At 33.4% G+C, this 21,662-nt stretch overlaps 1 protein-coding gene across 1 annotated transcript; it reads right to left on the bottom strand.

Moving 5' to 3' along the window:
* Nucleotides 1–2,708: 2,708 nt before the first annotated feature.
* On the bottom strand, nt 2,709–18,577 carry LOC143245910 (serine/threonine-protein kinase Pak-like). Its single transcript, XM_076492163.1, has 7 exons — nt 18,439–18,577; nt 9,065–9,077; nt 7,630–7,816; nt 7,129–7,221; nt 5,957–6,070; nt 3,057–3,194; nt 2,709–2,798 (listed from the first exon to the last, which is right to left on the bottom strand). Exons 1-7 carry the CDS (start codon nt 18,575–18,577, stop codon nt 2,709–2,711), a joined length of 774 nt encoding a protein of 257 aa, XP_076348278.1.
* Nucleotides 18,578–21,662: the final 3,085 nt, after the last annotated feature.

Below are 21,662 nucleotides of genomic sequence, written 5' to 3'. Positions count from 1 at the left end.
TCTTCAATGGCCATAAGATGCTATTGTTCATGACATCACCAACACTTTTTCGTACTCTGCCCTCTTGGTAATTAAGCAGCGCTTTGACCCTTTACCATTTTCCTTTTTTTGGTGATGAAGACAAATCATCCTTATAGCTGTTATCACCCATTCACGCTGGTGGAACCAAAGTTTGTTCTTCACTGGTCCGACATTACCTCAGTTGGACCTGACAGCATTCATTCTGAGATGTTTCTAATTACCACCCCCCAGCTTTGAATACCTGTCTTTATGTAGTTTTAGGGAAGTAGGTTTATGTCTGTCTTGTTTGGATCCTTTAATTAAATAACGTCTTCTCGCCCACCTAATGCGGATTTTGTCGACAGTACTCCTCAGGTTTTTGTCTTGATTATCACATTTTCATTATTGCAATCAATGTTATCCCTGAACATGTTTCTCCTATTGTTATTAACGCATTATATGTTGACGACTTTCACATTTATTGTGCAGCAGCTACAGATTGTCCCACTTTCTTGTTGGGGTGGATCAGAAGAAACGTTTTCCCCTTTTCTTTCTTTAAAGTATTTCATTACATGTTTGCTGACCCAATGGTAGTTGAGACTAAGATTCTGTGGCTCATCTTTGACTGTGTATTTACATATATTCCGTGTATTAAAAACCTTCTTGTCATGTGTACACTGGTGCTCAATATCCTCCATATTCTCTCTTTCACCTCTTGAGGAATGGATCGATATTCCATGTTTAAAATACCCTCGTATCAATAAAACTGGATAATGTGTATAGTCTATTGCTTAGCTCGTGAATCTCTCCTTCGAGTGTTTACATACATTTTACTTTTCATTCAATGCTATAAAACGAGTTGATTTTTCAGAAGGTCTACACCCTCGGGTTACGTCTCTGCTGGTATTGGAATTTCTGAATCTTATTTCAAATCTGTGCTTGAACTCTCGACTGAAGACTCTCTACACCTCTTTAATAACACTATACGAGCAGATAGATGGCGTTAGTAAGGGCTCCTACATGAGTTGTAGGCTTGCCAACATTTTCCTCAGTCACGAAGAACACAAATGGGTTGACAATTGCCATTAAAGCTTCAAACCTGTTCTCTACAGAAGGTATATTGATGATATTTTTCATATCCAACAATTTCGTGGATGTCTTACTTCATAACACTCCTCTCACAAAACACTCACAAAACTGTTTTTCACAAACAATACATCACTTCTAAAGGTTCTCTTCCAACAGAGAATGCCTTTATGTAACACTTCGAAAGAGATGCTCTTGCTACACTAATCCATCAAAGTGCAGATTTTAACAATTTAACAATTTATCTTCTCAATGCTCACGGATGGATAATAAACTGCCACCAGTTACCTACCATCACGGCCTGCACACCTTTATTACCACAGATGTTAAACCAATCAGTTTCATGTTACTGTAAGAACTGTCCTTGTGCAATTGCATTTCACCTATACAGCATCTCGAATTAGGAACATTAAATCTACAAAATACTAAGAAACATAATGACAAAATTTGTTTGCGACATCTACATAGAGTTTGTAGAATGTTTAAAATCCCAAACTGAAAGCGACAATGTAAGATTGAATAAGCAAAATTTATAGACAGCGATGGTGTTTCTGTTGAATTATCAATAGTCATGCTGATTTATTAGAAATATTTATTTTTATTATTTAATTTTTGTAATTTCAGTGATATAACTGCGAAATATGAAGATATTGCTTATATTATTTGAAATATTTTGTGTAGGATTGATATATCTTGAAAATACCAATTAAACTATTAAAAACTTCTATATTTCTTTTTAGTTGTAGATATTTGGCTGCTTTTAACACAAATATTATCCTTTATGAAAATACAATGATAACTTGGACCAAAAGTGGCAATATGATATTTAAATTCTTTTCTAGAGTTGATTTAATCACCAAATATGAACAGAATAATGTAATTTCAAACAAATTAAAATTTCCTTTAATTCTTTCAATTTTATTATGATATTGTACATTATAAAACATATACATATAGTAAAATTTAAAGCCAAATAACATTAATAAATATAAAACAAATCAGCAAATTTATACATCATAAATATTTAACGTGCCAATGTCTACAATACATACAAAACTACAACACATAGAATGCACAAAAAATCAATATAAACGAGGATGAATATTTGTCTCACATCGCTTATAATAAGCTATGATGTTCACATTCCTTTTATTGTAATATGAAAGGATGCTGTGTGAAAAATAACAAAAATATTTGTTTAAAAAAGTACTAATTCTACATCATAAACATGTTGTTAAATCAGTCTCTGTATACAGACAGTACTGTGCAAAAGTGCTAGAACAAGATAATATTTTGTTACTCTTTCTATTTTACGGATATAATTCTACCATGTGGTAACTGATTGCAAATTTCAACACTCTTGACAACTGAATGAACCAGCGTAAGAATAATCAATATTCTTTAGAATTCCTGCTTGAATAAAATATAGGGATTGAAATAGCTGTCATAGAACCACATGCAGTGTCTTAACAGAGAACTTAGCATATAAAACATTTATACACTGGGAAGAATAAATTTAATAGCAACCCACAAATAAACCTTCATAAAAACAGTGTTTAACACTATACATTAAGTTTTGTTGTCATGTCACAGATCCCAAGGCATGAAGGATTGTCAGGAAATCATAGAACGTGCATAAAAGCTTTATGTGATGCTAGTTGGACTCTCCGACAAATTGCTCTAGAATTGAACTGTTCCCCAACACCATATATCTTGACGTCAAGACAGGTAAATTTTTCAGCAATTTTTCAAAATGTGATATTGTATGGGATTGATGGATATTACAAAATGAAAATGATAAATTATGCAGTGATGTTTTAAGTCGATGTACTCAAACTGTAAAATGAACATGCAAGCACAACAACGAATTCTTCGGCTTATTAATATTGCTTTTTGATGTATGTCATTAGGATAATATGTTCAAAGCAAAACAAAATAAAACAGTGACGTAACAGTTATTCACGACATACCTTCAAGAGTTCGGAAGCTGTGTATCGTTTTTGTACGTCTACTTGTAAACACTTGTACAAGAAATCTTGGAATACCAGAGACATGTTATCTTTTGATTTAATATTAGGCTTCCCATTTTTCGCTATGAAATCAAATATCTGAAAAAGAAATGGGACATCATGACTTTATGTATATCTATATGTGTGATTAATGGCCAAGCCTTGTTCTGTCTTTTTTATTAGAGTTGCTGGAAGACATTTCAACCAAATACTACAATCATTTGTGTTTTCAAGTAAAAGAAATCTCACTATTAAAAAGTTTCGTATTGTGAAACAATGATAATTTTTATAAGTAATATTATTACAGAAACATTTCTCTTTAACTAACGCAAGCATTAATTCACCCAAATTCTTAAAATATCTTGAAATTGATTAAGCAATACTTTAAATTTATCCAGAAGGAGACTCTTATAGATTTATTCAATCATAATTTTCTACTCTCATCTCATCAAAGTATTTACATACAAAAAGGAAAATACATTCAAATAAGGAGAAAGTTGAAATTCAATCTCATTTTTCTTCATGGCTATACGGTCTAGTTGGCAATACTGACCATGTGGGGATCTACATTACAATAAGGAGGCTCCACACGAATCATCTCAATAACTGTAATACCAAAAGACAATATGTCGACTTCACGTCCATATTTTTTCTTTTTAACTATTTCAGGAGCCATCCAGTATGGAGTGCCGGCCGTTGATGTTCGTTTACTTTGTTGTGGTGTTATAACGGCACATTATCCAAAGTCAGCTACATGATGAAAAGAACCAAAAATAAAATTTTCATTTGAGTGAAAATGAAGACAAAAATGATTTATAAAGAATTTCAAGATAGTTTGACAAAATGAATTTAAAGTATATTAATAATTCTTACAGTTTTGTAGTCAGTATGTGAGGATCAACTTAGACAGTAAAATGTTAAAACTACTTTTTTCAGCTAGTTGTATAATATCCTTTTTTGAGAGCACGACAACATTAAGATAACATTCTTTGTGCCAATTCTCCTATCTTTTCAATATTCAGACATATAATTTATAATGAAATAAAATTTTATTATCATTTGTTAAAGATAAATTGACAACAGTTTGTTTTTTGGAATTTCGCACAAAGCTACTCGAGGGCTATCTGTGCTAGCCGTCCCTAATTTAGCAGTGTAAGACTAGAGGAAAGGCAGCTAGTGATCACCACCCACCGCCAACTCTTGGGCTACTCTTTTACCAACGAATAGTGGGATTGACCGTCACATTATAACGCCCCCACGGCTGGGAGGGCGAGCATGTTTAGCGCGACTCGGGCGCGAACCCGCGGATTACGAGTCGCACGCCTTACGCGCTTGGCCATGCCAGGCCAACAACAGAAATATTCAAATAGTTAACTGTAATTTTGATTTGTGTTGCTTCTATTGCAAAATTTGATAGAAAAATAGAAATAATTAATCATCCAAATGCACAAATAAATCTTGTCAACGTACAAAATATTGCTACAAATCTGTTCTTTTTTATTCGTGTTTCACGCTTATTTTCAGAACAAAAAATCTTAATCAAATGTGTTTCGAAGACGCTTGTATTAAAAAAAAATGTAATGTCCAATAAATCATTTTATAATTTCCAAATATCTTAGGTCAATAGTCATGAAGACAATATAAAAGTAAAATTATTTTCTTTTTTGAATTCTATTTATTTACACACCTCCAAGTAATATATGGCAATTTATTTCAGTAAAGGAGGCTAGAAAATTACTTGGCACATGACTGTGTCATTACTAGTAAGCATACGTAAAACCTAGCTTATATTTCAAAGTATATACACATTTATTAAAAGAATAATACGTAGCAATGTTATGTAGTTGATATTGTACTGAATGTATTGTACATAAATATTGTACTAAGCATGAGAACTGGAAACACTAATTCTTATACGTAAATATTTTTTTATTTCTGAGTAAACATGATTTCCATGTAACGTATCAACATCATAATATATGTGTTTCTGTTCACGTAGGAATGAAAGTAATGACTTTAATAACGAAAATCATTGCATAAGCACTGAATGCTGGCACAATATTGAAAACCAACTGGTTTCAAAATTGTAATAAAAACAAGCTAAGTGCAGATGGTGTGTTTTTATTTTACATTATTCTCAGTTTGTCCATTGTGATTCAATACCAGTGGCGTGTCGAAAACATCACTTCAATTCTATCTTTTGTCTCCTACATGTCAGAGCCAAAAAAGATTTTATTCAATAAGATAGCTTATCAGTTTGGCTGGATGGTGAGAGACAAAAGTTTCTATCAAAAACATCTATACAAATGGTATAAAACTTATTAAATATTGCAATTTAAATGCTGTAAATTACTAAAATATTGTACAAGCTCAAAATTATTTTAAAACAAGATAGCTGCAGGTGTATTTCCTTTTACATATTCATCTAATTTCTACACTTTGGCTACAAATTAGAGGTGTATAAAAGATAATCCTGAAGGGTTTTAGACACCCTGATTTTCTGTAACATTGGACAAATAATTAGGAATTGGTAAAAAGAAAACATCTGCAGTCAACTTGTTTTTCTAATAACCAAACCTGACATTATATGTCTTAAAATTTACCTAGTTTTATGCTCAAGTCTATCCCAACTAATATATTTTGACTTTTGATGTCCCTGTGTATTACACTGTTAACGTGAAGATATTCTATTCCCTGAAGAACCTACATGAGATGTAAATTTATTTCAAAGATAAATATTTTTTAAATATCACTATAATTATAATTCAGTGTGTTTGTTGTTTTCAATACTTTAATTATATATAATTTATAAATAGCAGAAGTACCAAGCTTAGATTGGGTTGATATATTAGTTGTTTTACCATCTGCTGCCAAGATGAAAAAGTTATTACTGCCACTGGAGCACCTACATTAAACTGGCTACGAGAAAAGCGTGGGCTTTTTAGGTTGAGACCAACCACCTTCAGTAATTGCCCCTGTGCAATTTTAAACTAAAATCATTTCCGAATTAAGGTATTTTCTGTTATATCACCAACAATAAAAACCTTCTCTAACCAGTGGAGATTCTAAATTGAAAAAAATCAACAAATAGTTTCCAGTTTTGTTATGTAGATGTTTCATTTCATGTATTTTCAGTACACAGAATGACAGCGATATTAAAACATACTTCTGTAGCTAAGTGACATGACATGGAAGCCATTGTTACAAAGGAATGTTAGTAAATCTCATTGGCTTTACTATACATTCAGTGTCGTTTTATAAATGAAAGTATCCAGCTGTACTCAGGTTATTACATTGTTATATTCCAAGTGACAGACGTTAACTAACCATATATCATGACAAATGGTCACTCCTCGTTAGAAACGCATTGGTCATACATGACTGTCATTGCTGGTGGCATGGAATGGAAACAAACTCATAATGAAATGGCATGGTTCTCAAAAAGGGCTTAGTCCATCCATCTCTACTGTACTGTACTGTTATGGTGAAAATTGAGAAACCATTTTAGCGTAAAAGTATAATTCTTGCCTTGACTTCTCTATATATTTAAATTTGTTATACAGGGAACAACTTCTTTTCGATGCAGATATCTTGATAGTTTCCTTCTTTAAAAAGATCCACATATACACTTGCTCACATGTGTTTGTCTCTCTGTGATTTCTATTTGTAATGCAACAAATCGTTCGTGTTCTTTGTGGTTTTTGTTACTTTGCCTCCTTAAATAGATGCACATATACGTGGAAAATTAACACTCAGGTGCATACCCTCAGGAGGATCTTGATACATGTGCAAAATATTTGGTTTTTGGGTTCTTTCTTCTTCAAGCTATGACTTTAACATATACGCATAGACGCGTGCTTTTATTATTATTATATATAAGCAATGTTACTAATATAATAATGCTTGCATAACAGACATAGGAAACTAACTACAATAATTATTGAACAGACTTTTAAATAAATTGTAATCATTAGACATCTGTTAGAAAACAAAATTACAAGAACCTCTATTCATAACAGTCAATATAACATACTTCTTTACAAACTGAAGAGATATCATTTTCGGACAGATGGGTTTTGGTGACAACATTATCCAAAGAGCCGACTGCCAAATATTCCATTATTACCTAAATAAACAAAATTTAAAATTTCACTTACGTTTTATTCTTTAGTAAAATCTCTCATAAACGATGAGACATAATATTTTTTCCTGACTTAAGATTCTATCAGTAATCATATATCTAAAACAAATAGCAATATCAAAATAATTTTTCACGAGGTAAAAATTAAAGTAACTCTTGAAGAGTTAGATTTTCTATCTAGAATATTGTCTCCCAATCATGTATTATTTAGAAACAACATTTTTAAAAAGCAAACCTGTAAGGATAACGTGTGAAACTATTCTCAAACCAATTCTGTTGCTCGAAATTGACTTACTACGTTCAATAAAGATTAGTACCTTAATGTGCACTCTATGAAATGTAAACTTGAAAATACAAGAGAATTCACTAATATGTAACACTAAGAATACTTACCCAGAATTCATCTCCTATGAGGTAGCTGTCCAAGTAGCTGATTACGTTTGGATGTTTCATTTCGCGTAGGACTAACGGTTCTGTAATTAAATCTTCTTTATATGGTTGCTGCGATAAATAAATCTTCTTAACAGCAACTGTCAACCCGGTTTCTCTATCTGTGGCTTTATATACAGCTGCTGAAGCACTGAAATAATAAAAGAAGTATCTACAGAATATAATATACTGGTATGTAAAACATACCTAAATTCTAGTGATAAAATTATTGTGCTTTGAGAAAACAAACACAATGGATTAACATGTGTTTTTAATCTTTGTAAAATTGTAAAAATGAATGCTTATTTTATTATACAGAAATTAGAATATCATGCATAGTTAAATGTTTGCTACTCTATGAAAAATACTATAAAGTATGGATAAAACATAAATAGTAGTTTATACTGACACAAGTAAGCACCACTCTGTCAAGTAACATTGATAACTTTTAAAAATGTGTTCTGCTGTTATAATCGAGATGTACTCGTTGTGTGATGAGTTTTGAAACTTTTCAACTAAGCCTACATGCATGAATTAATCCATTGAAGTAAATTTATTATTTTAAGCAAAATAATATTAACGACACTACTGATTATTTTGCTTTATAAATCTTCTAAATTTCTGTTTGTATGTTTCTTTTTTGAATTTCGCGCAAAGCTACACGAGGGTTATTTGCGCCTGCCGTCCATAATTTAGTAGTGTAGAACTAGAGGGAAGGCAGCTAGTCATTATAGGTCATCGCCAAGTCTTGGGCTACTCTTTTACAAATGAATACTTCAATTGATTGACACATCATTACATCCCTACAGCTGAAAGGGCGAGCATATTTGGTGCGACGGAACTTCGAACCCCCAACCCTCAGATGACGAGTCGAGCGCCTTAACTACCTGACTATGCTAAGCCTATTTGTGACTGAACAAACGTACTTTGAAAGTTCACAGGGCAATGATGTATTTCTACACTGTTATTTTATTCTTTATAATTTGCCAAATACTCCTTTTAAATCAAAATACACAGATATTTAGTTTCAAATGTTTAACACTTTCTGAACTATGCAAAGAGAAATACACCAATTGAATCAAAAGCTCTATTTCAGTTAGTGAGGGAGAAATATTACAAACAGAGAACTGTTTCCAAAGGCGAAAGAGAGGGAAATGAACACTACATATGAACGTCATGTGAGCAATTAAACATTGAGAATTAGCACATACAGGATATAGAAGGTGAGAAATGGAAAGAAGGTTAATCAGAGTTACACTTCCTAGCCACTGTAGTTTAATCAGAATTACACTCCCGAGCCACCGTAGTTTCTGGGCGGAAAGAATGATTCAGATAAATGAGAAGATATGTAAGGTAATAAAAAGTATGTGAAATATTCCTGGCTAAAATGTCAGCTCACCAATGTCCACAGACTGAGATGAAAAGGAAATAAATCTTTAAGAAATGGTCAAACAAAGTTCAGGTGAAAAGTGTAAAGCAGTAAGGCAATGAAGGACCCCATTAACATTTTCAGTCCAGAAGATCAACATGTCACAGAGGACAATGAATCAAAGTTATCAATACAGAAATATTGATAAAATGGAACGTGTTGAACAAGGCACCTGATAATTGTTTACCGAAGAAACAGAAAATGTTTAATCAATAGTCTAGTAAGAGACTGAACAACGCAGGAAAAAGTTTGTGAAAGCCGACCTTTACACTTCAGATAAATAAAAAGAAGCACTTTTTTTTAAATCAATGTTTCGCTTTGCGGATTCATTAGAACTAATATACACGTTTATTTGTTATTAGAAAGTTCGTTGAATTATAAAATTGTTCGAAATGTACTATTTCTAGAGTCTGGAGTAACGCGTATCTGAGAATGTATAAAATATTGTTATTGTTTCATTACTGTTGAAATATTAAAGGAGGTTTAAAACGGAGAAGGAAGTCACGCGTGGAAGTTGTTAAAGGAAATATGAGAAATTGTTGAAGGTAAAACCACGAAGAAGTTGACAAACCATATATGTGCTGTTGTCGCCACAACGCGTCTTCACGTACCTTAAACTGAAGAATAAATCATTAACAAAAACATTCTTAATCCAACGTCTCGTGACAATGTAACAAATGTCAACTCTTGGGTTACTCTTTTACCAATGAATAGTGGTATTGACTGTCACATTATAACGCCCCCACGGCTAAAAGGGGCAAGCATGTTTGGTGCGACAGGGAGTCGAACGCCTTAACGCACCTGGTCACACCGGGCCTTTATAACACTGATCAGGCATAATATGTTCTTGGGGAAATCGGAGAAGTCCAGGTAAAGGTGGTTGACCCATACAGTAACCTATATCTTGGATAATAATCACGAATACATCTGTTGCATTACCCTACCTGCTACCAATGAAAAAATGTTTTGTAAAACGTGTGACACTCAGAGTGGTAACATTAACCTCGAAATTCATGGTAAGCAATAAATCGAACAAACTGATTGATAGATGAAAACATACTTGCGAGGGAAAAAATACCAACTACAAAACAATAAAGATTGGACAGTGGGTTTAAAATAAAATGTCAGATGCATAATTAAAAACGATTAATAAAAACCCCACTCATTCATCAAAGACTCTTTTAATTTCAAGTCTAATCTAAATCAACTTAATAATGAAGCCTTAATGGCCAGTTTCGATGTTATATCTCTTTACAGAAGTTCCAACCACTGAAGCCTGCAAGATAGCCTTAGAACTCTATATCCGAGACCCTAACCAACTATAGACATTCCCAGTAACCAGTTAGCAACCCTCATAGAATTCACCACGATAAAGACAAACTTCATGTTCAACAACCAAAACTATATACAAAGCATGGGGAACCCAGTATCACCAGTTCTAGCCAATATTTTTATGACACAACTTGAAACACAAGCAATTAACACAGCATTACATCCACCACTATACTGGTACAGATGTGTAGATGACACGATTGCGGGATTCAAATCTACAGAACACATACTTAATTTTTTTCAATCACATTAACTCTATACATCCCAACATTAACTTCACATGTGAACAGGAAGAAAGCAATCAAATATCATTTCTTAACCTCAAAATTACAAGAACCGACACACAATTCAAAACAGAAGTCCACCGAAAAATCATCCATACTGGACTATACATTCCTTGGGACTCAACACATGAAACAAAACAACAACTCAACATACTAAGAAACCAAATAAACACAGCCATAAAACTATGCTCACTAGATAAAATTAACGATGAATTAGACAAAATAAAACAATACTTCATCAACATCAATAAGTTTCCTCCACAAACCGTAGAAAACATTGTACGCACACACCTAGACAGAAGCAAAATCAACCAACTAAAGTAAATATATCTCACGAATCAGAAAATCACGAAACCATATACTGCTGTATACCATATATTCCTGACATCAGCAAACAAATAACCAACATTTGGCAAAAAATTAGTAACAAAATATGACATTCCAGTTAATACCAAATTTATTCAAAAACCAGGCACAAACCTGAGGTCTATACTATGTAAAAACTACACTGACAAACACCACACCAACATTATTTATAAAATACAATGTGATAACTGCCACGACTTCTATATTGGAGAAACAAGTAGAAAAATGGAAACCAGATTCAAAGAACATAAAAAGTCACCTTCACACGTTTTCAAACACTGCAAGTCAAATAAACACAACATAACCATAGAAAACACACTCAAATACTAAATAAAGAAAAAAACATAAACAAACGCAAAATTAAAGAAGCCTTACTTATACAACAACTTAAACCCAAAATAAACCAATATAAAGGAACGCCTTTATACCTATATTAATATAATAAATAAAATTATATATTCAAACATCTAATACCGCCCTCTACATTTCGACACACAGTTACACAACCCCTTTCAAACATGTGGTCAGCTTCCGGTCAGTTACCTCTTTCTTTGTGAACCTGACGATGACCGAAGAAGGTCGAAACGTTGTTCGCTCTTCTATGTAAAGTGTTTTCTCAGCCCAAACGAGCCGTTTTTGCATATAAATAAAGTGGAAAAATCGTAAGTTTTGTAGAATGGACGAGAATTGCCTGTTTTGGAGACACAAATGTGAAGGACGACGTTTCGAAAGCCCTCCGCCTTTTTGAAACGTCGTCCTCTACACTTGTGTCTCCACAACAGTCTGTTGCCGTCCATTCTACATAGTTTCATCTATCAAAGAAAATTCGTAAATTATCTCTCTTAATAAGGTTGTTTTGGCTGCCTGACACACTATTGTGTGTCTTGATAAAAGAAACAAACAAGACGTGATGTAAGAAGGTTTGATATTTATTGAAATAATTAAGGCGAGTTAAACAATGTTGGGCACAAACAAGTCGAAACTGATCGTTTGTCTTGGATAAGGCCCGGCATGGCCAAGTGTGTTAAGACGTTCGACTCGTAATCCAAGGGTCGCGGGTTCGAATCCCAGTCGCACCAAACATGCTAACCCTTTCAGCCATGGGGGCGTTATAATATTCGTTATAAAAAAGTATACCAAGAGTTGGCGGTGGGTGGTGATGACTAGCTGCCTTCCCTCTAGTTTTACACTGCTAAATTAGGGACGGCTAGCGCAGATAGCCCTCGAGTGGCTTTGCGCGAAATTCAAAACAAACAAACTTGTCTTGGATAAAATATTAATTATGGAATATTTATAACGAGTTACAGAATTCAGTGATGTTAAAATAAATTAGAATTACTATGATGTAGGTCCAGCTTATCTTTCAAAAGTATGGACTGAAGTGGACCTCTCTTGATTTTAAGCTTCTGAATTAAAAAAATTTCGGAATACTAAGTTTATTCGTTATGAAATATGTCGTTACAATTTAGAGTTTATAAGTGATCCATCATCATCAGAAACCCTAAAGTTAATGGGTGAGTTACGTGAGTTGCCTTCTTCACCTCATAACTGTATCTCTTTTTCAGATCCTGAAAATAACTCGACCACTCTTCTACATGTCATCAACAACAACCATTATACCCTTTATTGATTTCATGTTCATAGCTCCAGGCCGTTACACTTGTAATTACAGTTATTACAGACACAATACTGATGGACCTATTGACTTATTGTTGAGGCAAGTCTATCTATGAAAGCTCAATAGGAATTGATGCTATAAAAGGTGGTGATGGCTTCGTGGAAATCACAAGGGTCAGGAAGAGAGTCTCGAACACATAATAGTAAAAGATTGTATAACGCGATCTGAAACAAAATAAACAGTCAGTGTGTGTTTGTTATGATTACTTTTAAGTTGGTGAGGACATTACAAAATCCTATGTCTCTTCGACTGCTTATAAGTCTTGCCTGAAAAGCGTTACCATCAAACAGAATGCATATTTTGATACAGCAGTCAGTTACAGGGGTTTCTTCCTTCTTTACCTGCTATCTCCTAAAACAGTAAGTACCACGCTTCTGATTGAGGAAAGGGTTGTGTGTTTAATGCATTTCTAACGAGAGAGGCACTCACTAGAACCAATGCTTCCGCAACGCAGAGTTGATCATATTCGACTCCAAATAGAAAATGTCTCCATGTGTCTGTCTTTATTAACCAGATAAGAACCATTTTTGATATTACAATGAGGAATAATATTCTAAAAGTGCCCACCATTATTCATCAAAATGTGACTATTCTGACTCAGAATAGAGCGAAAATAACGTGAAAAAATCGATCTCCATGTTAATGTATCTTTCTTTGTATTTTCGTGACCTTAACCCTACAAAAACTAGTCAGTTAGATAACAGTCTAAATGTTTTCCAACCCTCGAAAAAGTGCAATCGGCCGTTTTTGAGAAATTTAACTGACAATCACACTCATACACACAGGGCTGAAAACATGACCTCTGTCCATATGAAGTAGTTGTACTCATGGACTTTTCATTGTTTGGTTTTTGCTTCTCTAGTTTCACAGAAAGCTACACAGGAGCTATTTGAGCTAGTCGTCCCTAATTTAGCAGTGCAAGACGAGAGTGAGCGCAGCTAGTTATCGCCAGTTCTTGGACAACTCTATTTTGGGGAATAGTTGGATTGACCGTAGCTGATAGAAAGAGCATGTTTAATGTGACGGGTATTCGAACTCAGGACCGTAAGGTTATGAATCGCGCGCAATAACTATTTGGGCATGCTGGGCCAACAATTTATATATCATCGTTAAATCTATGATCTACATAATATGAAATTCTCAAGACAAAACTTTATAATTATAAAATGTAATAATAATACTGTAATTTAAAAGGTAGATTCACGTTTTTAATACGTAAATAGTAACACAATAGCAATTTATTTTTGAAACTAAATCCAACAACACAAAACTTTCTGCAAATACTTTATTTTCATCCGATCAATAAAAATACGATTCTGAGTTTGAAATTCGTTTTTCCAAACGTCTTCAGCTTCTAACCAGATCATCTTCGTATTTCACTTTTATATCAAGAAGTTGAAAGGAAGGTTGAGATTTATAAAATAGTTTGTGATAGAATTCTGGAATGTATTATGTTTCTGGAATGTTTCATGAGATCCGAATTCATGAAAAGATAAATTTTCCTTTTATTTAGTTCTGAGACACTAACCTTGTCTGCATTATTACCATCCCGATTTCTTTATTTTTTACGACATTCGTCATTGATACGTTTGTTTGTTTTTTGAATTTCGCGCAAAGCTACTCGAGTGCCAGCTGCGCTAGCCGTCCCTAATTTAGCAGTGTAAGATTAGAGGGAAGGCAGCTGGTCTAGTTATCACTACCCACCGCCAACTCTTGGGCTACTCTTTTACCAACGAATAGTGGGATTAATCGTATCATTATAACGCTCCCATGGCTGAAAGGGCGAGCATGTTTGTGGCGACGGGGATTCGAACCCGCGACCCTCGGATTACGAGTCGCACGCCTTAACCCACCTGGCCATGCCGGGCCTCGTCAATGATATCTTAATACATTTAATCAGCGGGATTGCAGAACGTCATCTCTTCTGAACCTCTTGTTTGGTATAACAGCTTCTATTGCTCGCAATGAAGAATTTTCCTTTTATCATCCTATTTTTGAAGCTTCAGAATACTCCATTATTATAGGTTGACGGTTTAAAAATAACAAATTATTTTAAACCTTTGTTACATACATGTCAGCAGGTTTGAATTACATTTAAGTGTGTGTGTGTTTTTTCTCTTATAGCAAAGCCACATTGGACTATCTGTTGAGTCCACCGAGGAGAATCGAACTCTGATATTAGCGTTGTAAATCCGAAGACTTACCGCTGTAACAGCTGATGGACTACATTTAAGTTAACTTTCGCATAATTAAAACAAACTCAAATGAAACAGCATTAAATTATTTATATTTTTACATTTCATCCAAATCTGTACACATACACACACATTTTAAGATACAGTTTTACTACTGTACTTATTGTTCTTGTTATATTCTGCTGTTATCACTAAATATATTTCTAAGTATTTTTAATGTACAGTCAGCGGTGCACCAGTTGAGCTTTATTTAATCAGTTACTTATTACAATAAACTTTGTCAGTTACGTGTGTTTGTTTGTTTACTTAATATCATTTAGATTATTTAATGCAAATAAAGCTTTATCTTATCGTTCCATCGCTTTTGTACTTTAGCTAAAATACGACATGATACACAGGTTTTGTAGGACACTAACACATTTAAAATATTAATATGTAAACAATATTAGCATGTGTTTGTGGTCTGCCTTCCACAGGTATTGAAATCCGGTTTGTAGTAGTACTACTCCGTAGACGTACCACTGTGCTACTAGAGGGTTAGTAGCTGGTTTCTCTAGTACCAACCGCTTTGTACAAATAATTTCGTTTCCTAATACGCTATTTGTACATATCAAGCATTGTTTTAAGCATTACATTCCATTATCCTATCGACTTAATCCATCGGAGTTGTTCTGTTAAATCTCGAACTGATGTCATTAACTGTACTACTACATTAACTGTGTGAAGGATAACAGAAACGTAAAATCAGTACTTATGTGTTGACTGTTTCTGTTGAAGTCCTTTGCTTAAATTGAGATGTACACGATTATATATATCATTGAACGTATCAGAGGTTAAAGTGTTTTTAGCCAAATGTACATCTTGAACAATAAATTTAAAAACATTTCGTGTGGTGATAAACAATAGTAGATTTTGAGAAAAAACAAATATATAAGGATATATGTGACTGCGTAGGCAACAAAATATATGATTAGAGCGAATTATAAACATATACGTATATACTATACAAGCTATATAACAGGACGTTCTAAGAAGAAATTTTAATGAAAGGTCATGTGAATTTTGTTTAATAAAAACTTAACAAGAAATATGAGGAAATAAAGCTTTGCTAACAAAAGGCTTTAAGAACACTTAGAGAAGAACCGAACCGTGTTGCCCGACAAGTGGGTTAAGGCATGCGACTCGTAATCTGAGGGTCGCGGGTTCGAATCCCCGTCGCCCCAAACATGCTCGCCCTTTCAGCCGTGGGGGCGTTATAATGATACGGTTAATCTCACTATTAGTTGGCAAAAGAGTAGCCCAAGAGTTGGCGGTGGGAGGTGATGACTAGCTGCCTTCCCTCTAGTCTTATACTGTTAAATTAGAGATGGCTAGCGCAGATAACCCTCGTGTAGCTCTGCGCGAAATTTAAAAAAAAAGGAGAGAAGAACCGTATAATTTCTCGATGTTTCTTCCGATACAGAACTACAAGCTTCATATTATTATTCTTTATTATCTAAATATAATTGTAGAACATCAACTACAAGTTCTGATAATGTACAATACATATATATATGTATATACAATATACAATAATCATTCAATGCAAGTTACTGAAAGTCACTAATAAAGGCTTGAATGGATAACATATAATAACTCTTTTTGCAAGTTTAACGCAGTAACAATTATATAAAGGTTTTACGTTTGTCCCTATATTAAACTTGTATGTTTAACATAGTAACAATTATATAAAGGTTTTAGGTCTGTCCCTATACTAAACTTGTATGTTTAAAATAGTAACAATAACATAAAGGTTTTACGTTATATAAATTAAGCATGAAAAGTTATGTAATCTGAACTACAAAGGACTATAAAGAGGAAGAGTTTTCAAACTGTCTTATCATAGTTGTAACACTGTAGTAAATCACACAGTTTATATAGTACTTTAAAATATTCATAATCTTAGTAAAGTCCAAAAGAAGACAGCTGGATATTTCACTAAATGTCTGTCAGACCAATGAAAGTTGGCTGACTATAAAAAACAAACACTGTTGTAAAATGTCTCAAAGTGTTATTAACAAGATATGGTGGAATCACGTGTAACAAAATGGTACAAATACACTGGTACTGGACTAAAAAGAATAAAGTCCACATTTGAGTAAGTTACCGTTATCTAACGATTCGCTACAATTATGTGATAACTGTTAAAAACAGAATCAGATGTTCGTAGCTGCAACCGAACGTCATTTCAGTGTATGTACGGTTAAAAAAACAAGAGGTTTGGTAATACTACTGAGACAAGGTATATTATAGTTATAGTAAGACACAAAATAACTCACTTTAATATCAGTAGTGGAAGTATGTGTGGTAATGAAAAATCACGAATAGACACTCTGACCTTTATGTTTTCCAGATGTCATTAAGACGATACATAATACGCTGTCATATATGTTAACGTTTGGTTCTGACTTCAGCTGAATGGATGATAATTGTCTTCCCACGTGTAATAATATTGAAGAAGAGATGATTGACCAGTTTAACTAGGGTACAGACTTATCAGACCTCGATAGTATCGAACATGTATAGGTCTCTTTTGGAAGAATTACATGTATTCAAATGACTCTGAACATCAAGGATTCTCTGAATGCATCTTTTTCAGTAGTTGTGAATGCCTCAGGATCTTAACAACACTGATTGTAAGCATGCAACATCGATATGATATTAGTCACACAGTTTGACACAGTATACATTACATTAAAGTGAAATGTTTTTAACTCTAAAAATGTGAATTCACTTCTACTAAATATTAATTGTAAACGTAAAATAAATGAGAAATTAATTGAATTTTGAACCGGATACAGATAATAAGATGTCAGATATTCAAAGAAATTAAATATGAGAATGGTTGTAATTATTTTATAACAGTAATTTTGCATTAGCATTAATAATGTACTATTAATTCCATTATATTTCAGTTGCTCAGTGCAATATATATATATGTGTAGGTATAAATAAACTTGTATGAAGTGATAGTTTAATATTAAGAGCAGATCCTTGTTATTAATGGTTATATACTTATGGTGTATAATACTGAGTACTATAAAGTAAAAGAACTTTAAAAATACGAACGGTTGTCAGTAAATCAGAGTTTAATGTCTCTTTAGGTTTGTCATCATTCACGATTGTCTTAACGCGTTTCTTTGATTTAGTTTTATCAAAACCTGAAGCGAGCTTGCTCACGTTTTCCGCTCTTTCTGTTTTCCTTTCTGTTGTGTACTTTTCATTTATTGTATGGGTGTTTGTGTTTTTCTTATAGCAAAGCCACATCAGGCTATCTCCTGAGCCCACCGAGGGGAATCGAACCCCCAATTTTACCTTTGTAAATCCGTAGACTTACCGCTGTACTAGTGGGGTCATTTTTTGTCTGCAAGATGGTTGGTTGTGTCAGTTTTTGCTTTAACATCATATTATTTTCTCTTTTATTAAACTTATTTGTCGGGGCCTTCTCACATTCATGGATCATTGAAACAGCTTCTAAAATATCTAATTCAGTAGGGGTGATCTTTTCAGTTACAAGCGCCTGGTCTTCTAGCATATGTAGGCAAAAACTCCACAAGACCCGAGGACGCGGTTTTTCAGGGCTTTCCATTCGCCCCGGGCTTTTTCATTCACGTTGCAGAAACAGCAAATAACGCTAAACAATAACAAAAATAAGTAGATAAAAAAATAAATGAGAAATAAAAACGCGATTTTTTCTTTCAGTTTTCCATATAAACAATACTAATAAAGATCAACTCTAAATAGTTGTCTTTTTTGTTGGTTTTTTTTTCGTAAACAAACAAATCTACAAAACACTTGATAAATCACCATATAGAAGTTTGGTGAGAAGTGTTAACTGTAACTGAAAAGTTTTTTTGACCTCATAAATAAGGTTAATTAAGCATATTCAGCTTTACCAGGTACATATTAGTATTTTCACAAATTAACTACCAAAGGGGCACTGACATTTTCAAATATCCAACCCTACTATTCAATTAAAAGATAATTGGGTATTGAGGTCAGATGCTTTCTCACTTCTGTTCCACATACTTTAATTATCAAGAACTGGAAGATAACATGTAGCTTATCATAAAGCAATAAGACAAATCGAAAATAGTGTTAGCTCTTCCATCCACCAAGGATATCTTACAACTGTAGGTTTGGAGGCCCAGGGGAAAGTAACCTTGAGAGAGAGAGTTGTTTTTTAAAACCGTTTTACACATTGTATCGATTAAAAAAACCGAAAGAAAACTTTAAATGTAACTTAATAATAATAGTAACGTGTATAATTCTTTAAACTAAAAAATAATCTTTATTTAACATATTAAAAATTGTAATTAAGTAAATATGATATTTCTTACATTTATAATATATTTTCATATTAAACATTGATAACAACCTTTACAATTTGACAACTGTATATATATTTTTTCTTTACAGTTTAAACAGATAATTAGCAAAGAAAAATAATGGTCATTATATTATTTGAGCTCCTTACTAGTAGACAAGTAGTACAGTTATGTAATAACAACAACTATATAGTTATATAACATAAAATCAGTCAGGTTTTCCAACATATTTACATTAATAGACAATATATCAAGAAACCTACTAACTTTCCATTCCAAACACACGTGATCAGACGATATAAGAAAAATCTCGACATTTTCTTTACGATAATTTACATATTATACAACTCAGTAAAACACAGTGAGTTAAATCAACTTCGATTCACTTAACTTGTAAGGATATGTAACACAAACAGTCTTTCCATTGACTACTTAATAAAGCCAGTATGTTATTTTGCGATTCACTTACCGTATTAAGTTTCATAATTAACTTCTTCACTTATTATGGTACATAATTCCTTTTTACTATCGAATTGTATCCACTGAATGGTAGTTTTTTGCGTCATTACAACACTATTAAAAACAGTAATTTTTTACAAATTTTTCTTCACTGTAAATTTTCCAGGTAAAGAACCATGGTATTTTGACCACAAACACTGAATGAACGTACGTCACTGCTCGCGAAGTTTTTCGCTTACTTGGTAACAATTCTTTCTAATAGTTGTATTTAGAACTTATGAGACGGTGCTAACGTTTTGATAATCCAATGTTGTTATAATCGTATTTTAAAACATTTGTTTTGTATTTGGACAAATTACTTTCTTTTATTACACTGGCCCGGCATGGCTAAGCGCGTTAAGGCGTGCGACTCGTAATCTGAGGGTCACGGGTTCGCATCCCCGTCGCGCCAAACGTGTTCGCCCTTTCAGCCGTAGGGGCGTTATAATGTGACGGTCAATCCCACTATTCGTTGGTAAAAGAGTAGCCCATGAGTCGGCGGTGGGTGGTGATGACTAGCCGCCTTCCCTCTAGTCTTACACTGCTAAATTAGGGACGGCTAGCACAGATAGCCCTCGAGTAGCTTTGTGCGAATTCAAAAACAAACAATCAATATTTTATTACAAAAACGACATTATGTACACAAAATAAACATATTAAACATAGATTTGGGACATACACTGTTTTAGTTAAATATCTTCACGTCTTTTTAGTAATAATGTGACGCATGCAGATGTGCTATTGAGACACCGTTATATTTATATTTTATGTTTAAGAATTAAGAGGATTTCTTAAACTTTCAGTAGGTATGGATAAACCTACACTACATCATACGTATGAAAAAATTGCATTATAAAGGTACTTGTCTCAGTTTATGATGACAGTATCGTTTGTTTATTTAATATAACCTTCCAGTGCATACAAATAATTTGTGGTCTACGCAGAAATGGCTTGAAGTTCCCTCTTCACGTTATTGTAGCATGTATTGTAGTACCACACTCATGCTAAACAACTGAGAGAACATTTTAGAACTAGAAAATTTAATTGGTTATGTTCAGACAGTATTTACATTGATTAGTTTTGTACAGTTTAATGAAAACTATGACTTAATCAATTGTCACTATAACAATAAACTAATTGCAAATAGAGATAACAATTTTCTCTATTTTTGGTAATTTTATTTATCCAAGTAATAAAAATGTTATTTTGTTTGCTTCTGAGCACAAAACTGCATACCTGACAAATTAATTCATGAACATCAATAGAGATACCAACCATTATGATTTTAACATTATCATTACGATTTGGGTGTATACATTAAGACTGTACACTCATAGAGACAAATATTACAACTTGTTGCAACTCCCAAATTATTATATATTATTTTGGCCAATAGAATAAAATGATAAATTGTTCCCCAGGACTTGAAAGGGGTGAAAAGAAAATTTCTAGTAAAATACAAATAAATTTTGATAAGAAGTAAAAGACATAGTCCAAATTGCTACTTGCAATAATCATGTTTGTGCTTGAAATAATAAAAAAAATATTTGTATCTCTGACGTCTACCAAAGGTTTAAGTGAGGTGCTTTCTCTACTGGGTACGTGGGGGAATCCATAGTTATGTCATCAGTGCTTGTCAGCCAATCAGCGCTCGTGTCGATGGGTATTTATTATTTTCTAAGCGGCATAGAAATACCAATGCGATCGTTCACATGTTGGAAAAAAAGATGCCTCGTTCACCAGATTGTCTTGTTTCTGGCAATTCTAAAAAGACTGAAATTGTGGCAGGGTTCTGTCTACAATCATTACGCTCAGTCATTTGAAATAGTTGGCATCTCTGTATCAGAT

This window comes from Tachypleus tridentatus, chromosome 3 (assembly GCF_004210375.1).
Source record: "Tachypleus tridentatus isolate NWPU-2018 chromosome 3, ASM421037v1, whole genome shotgun sequence".
NCBI classification, from domain to species: Eukaryota; Metazoa; Arthropoda; class Merostomata; order Xiphosura; family Limulidae; genus Tachypleus; species Tachypleus tridentatus.
The sequence above is the reverse complement of the archived record's forward strand: the minus strand, read 5'-3'. Positions and strand labels throughout refer to the sequence as shown.